Below are 2,733 nucleotides of genomic sequence, written 5' to 3' on the forward strand. Positions count from 1 at the left end.
AAAAAGTAAAATATTTTTTCTACAATGGTACACATTATCCATATTTCTAATTGATTAGATAACTAGGACGAATATCCCACCACAACTCAACATGGGATGTAGAACACACTGAGGACAATATGGATAAACAATGAACAAGACTCCGAATGCACCACACAAGTTGGCACGTGCAAAATATTTCCAGATAAAATTCTTTGGGTCTTGCAATTATTCACTATTTTTATGAATAGTCACCTCGGAAGCTGTGTCCATGGGACAGTTGAAAACTAAACCAAAATCACTACATAGAGCTGCTCATCCCATAAATTATTTTTCTGATTGTTCTCAATGTGATACTCCACATGCAGCTCTGCTTGTCTGCAAAGGACGGGGAAATGAAGCTCAAAGTCCCAAGGACAGATGCCGAGACATGTGCTCAAACGGAATTCGGCAAACACAGGGGGAAGGAAACTCCAGAAAACGTACCTGAAAACGCATCCACCAAATAAAGAGGATCTTTGACTTGTCGAAGTCCACAGATGAGAAGAAACACATGTAAGGTATCAGCACTTTGGTTAATCTCTGCAAGGGAAGGAAGAGTTCAGGATGTTTTCAATGAGGAGGGCTCACTGGACGCCACAGCAACGATGGTGGCACAGGTGCACCCCGGAAGCAAGGTCTCTGCCTCCTCCTGCGCCGGCTGTTTCTACTCTTGCATTTACATTCACTTCCTTGCAGTAAACTAATCCCTGAGCGGAGCCTGGCCCGTGCTGCTGCGAGGCGGAAGGATGGCAGCAAGAAGTGACTCAACCATCCCAGAAATCGGAGCCAGAGGTCCTAGAAAATATTTGCATCCAATTCTGGACAGGAATTGGATGAAACTGTAAGTTATGGTGTTCAATGGGCCCTTCCCCACCCGCTGCCCCTGATGTCAAGCTGAACGGTTCGTAAGAATTCGGAGGGTGGGTGTCCAATCACTGACACTCTGTCGTGTTCCTTTGTCACTGTCTGAAGCCCAAAGTGGGAGTGACAAATCACAGGCGCAGGTTTCAAATGCTCCGGAGGCCAGGGGAAGACAGAGGAAGGATGCTGAGGACAGCCCATCCCCAGAGTGTGGAGTGTGACAAAGACGTACGACCTCGCAAATGAGAACAGACGCCGGATCATAAAGCCCAGAGATACGGATTAATTCCACGTCTACCCTTGAGCCGTCACCTACCCCCGCGAGCTACCGGAGCCGCCACCAAAGCCTCCCCAAGCCCGTATATTCTGCATGCATTTACAACTTCTAATTGCACACGTTAAGATTAAGCTGCCGCCACGGAGGTCTCCAGAGAAGCGCTTGCTAAGGAGTGCTCAAAATCTCCGGGCTGTTCCGTTAATCACTCCACAGTGAGACCAATGAAACAATCAACCCCGCGCCCGTGGAACTTGATGACAAATCGCCCTCCCTTTGGAAATTATGAATCTTCGTTACAATGCAGTCGCGTCCTGTGATAGATTGGAGATGAAATAACCTTACAACAGGCAATTTAAAAGAGGGCCAGTCGTTCTGAATAACGGCACGCAGTTGCCGCATGATAAAGCAATTGGATCGCGCGGGGTCGTTTGTAACTCCGAGAGCAGCCGTGCTGCTGTCGACGGGATTGATGAGCACGCGAGGAAGATTATTTCTAATAAAATGCTTGGAAACGTTTCTTTTCAAGGAACCCAACACTGACACACAGTAAACAGCGGGGGCTTTGTGTTGAGTTTCTGGAGTGCAAACAGGCTTGGGGTGTCCTCCTGGTTGTTGAGGGCCAAGCACTGATTTTGCATTTTCAGTCTCTTCTGAGATGGTTGCGGCAAGACCTACGACTTCAACTCTCCCCGGATCCCGCGGTTTGGCCCCTCTAATGGTAATGAACACGGCTGTCTCTAGGGAAAAATATTTCTGGTTAAAACAGAAGAATTCTTGTGCTTCAAGTTGCATGTGGTGAAATCCTAGCACTCTGGGAGGCCAAGGCAGGAGGATCACTGGAGGTCAGGAGTTCGAGACCAGCCTGAGCAAGAGCGAGACCTCCCGTCTCTTCTAAAAATAGAAAAATTAACCAGGCGTAGTGGTGCATGTTTATAGTCCCAGCTACTCGGGAGGCTGAGGCAGGAGGATCACTTAAGACAAGGAGTGTGAAGTTGCAAGTGGGCCTCATTTGTGAACGACTAAACTTTCTATATTCAAGGACAGTGTACAATAAAACTTTGTTTAAATGTCATGACTACGCTAGCATCACCCCGTGCGTGGAAAACACAATGGCCGGACTCTCTCAGTGCCCCCACAGGGAGGGAAAAGCACATCTCTCCAGCACTGCTGAGGGACAGGTGCACGGAGGCCACCTTCCTGGGGAACAGCATGGCTGTCAACCAAACTTCAACAAGATGAAAACTCTCCTCTTCAATTTTCACTGTTTATCCTTTTTACTATTTGAACTTTTTATCATTTTTATGTATTACTATTCAAATGTTTTAATCTTAATTGTTTTAAAATAAAAGAGCAGTCTCTAAAAAAAAAAAAAGACATGCTGAAGGAAATGGTTATAGAAGCCAGAGAATGGGAGAAAATATTCACGATACATACATCTGACAAAAGCCTTGTGCCCAGAATATTAAAAAATTCTACAAATCAACAATGAAAACAGAACTTTAAAAAAAAGGCACAGGCTTGCTAGACACGTCACAAAAGAAGGTACGTGGATGGCCAAGGTACGCGTGAAAAGG

At 46.2% G+C, this 2,733-nt stretch overlaps 1 protein-coding gene across 1 annotated transcript in view; it reads right to left on the reverse strand.

Annotated features, from left to right (window-relative positions):
• Nucleotides 1-2,733, reverse strand: part of GLT1D1 (glycosyltransferase 1 domain containing 1) — a 71,568-nt gene that overhangs the window by 26,029 nt on the left and 42,806 nt on the right. The window contains exon 3 of the mRNA XM_012663399.1: nt 466-561. Coding sequence (XP_012518853.1) covers nt 466-561 — 96 coding nt within the window. The remainder of the gene's footprint in view (nt 1-465; nt 562-2,733) is intronic.

This window comes from Propithecus coquereli, unplaced genomic scaffold (assembly GCF_000956105.1).
Source record: "Propithecus coquereli isolate 6110/MARCELLA unplaced genomic scaffold, Pcoq_1.0 Scaffold81, whole genome shotgun sequence".
NCBI lineage: Eukaryota > Metazoa > Chordata > Mammalia > Primates > Indriidae > Propithecus > Propithecus coquereli.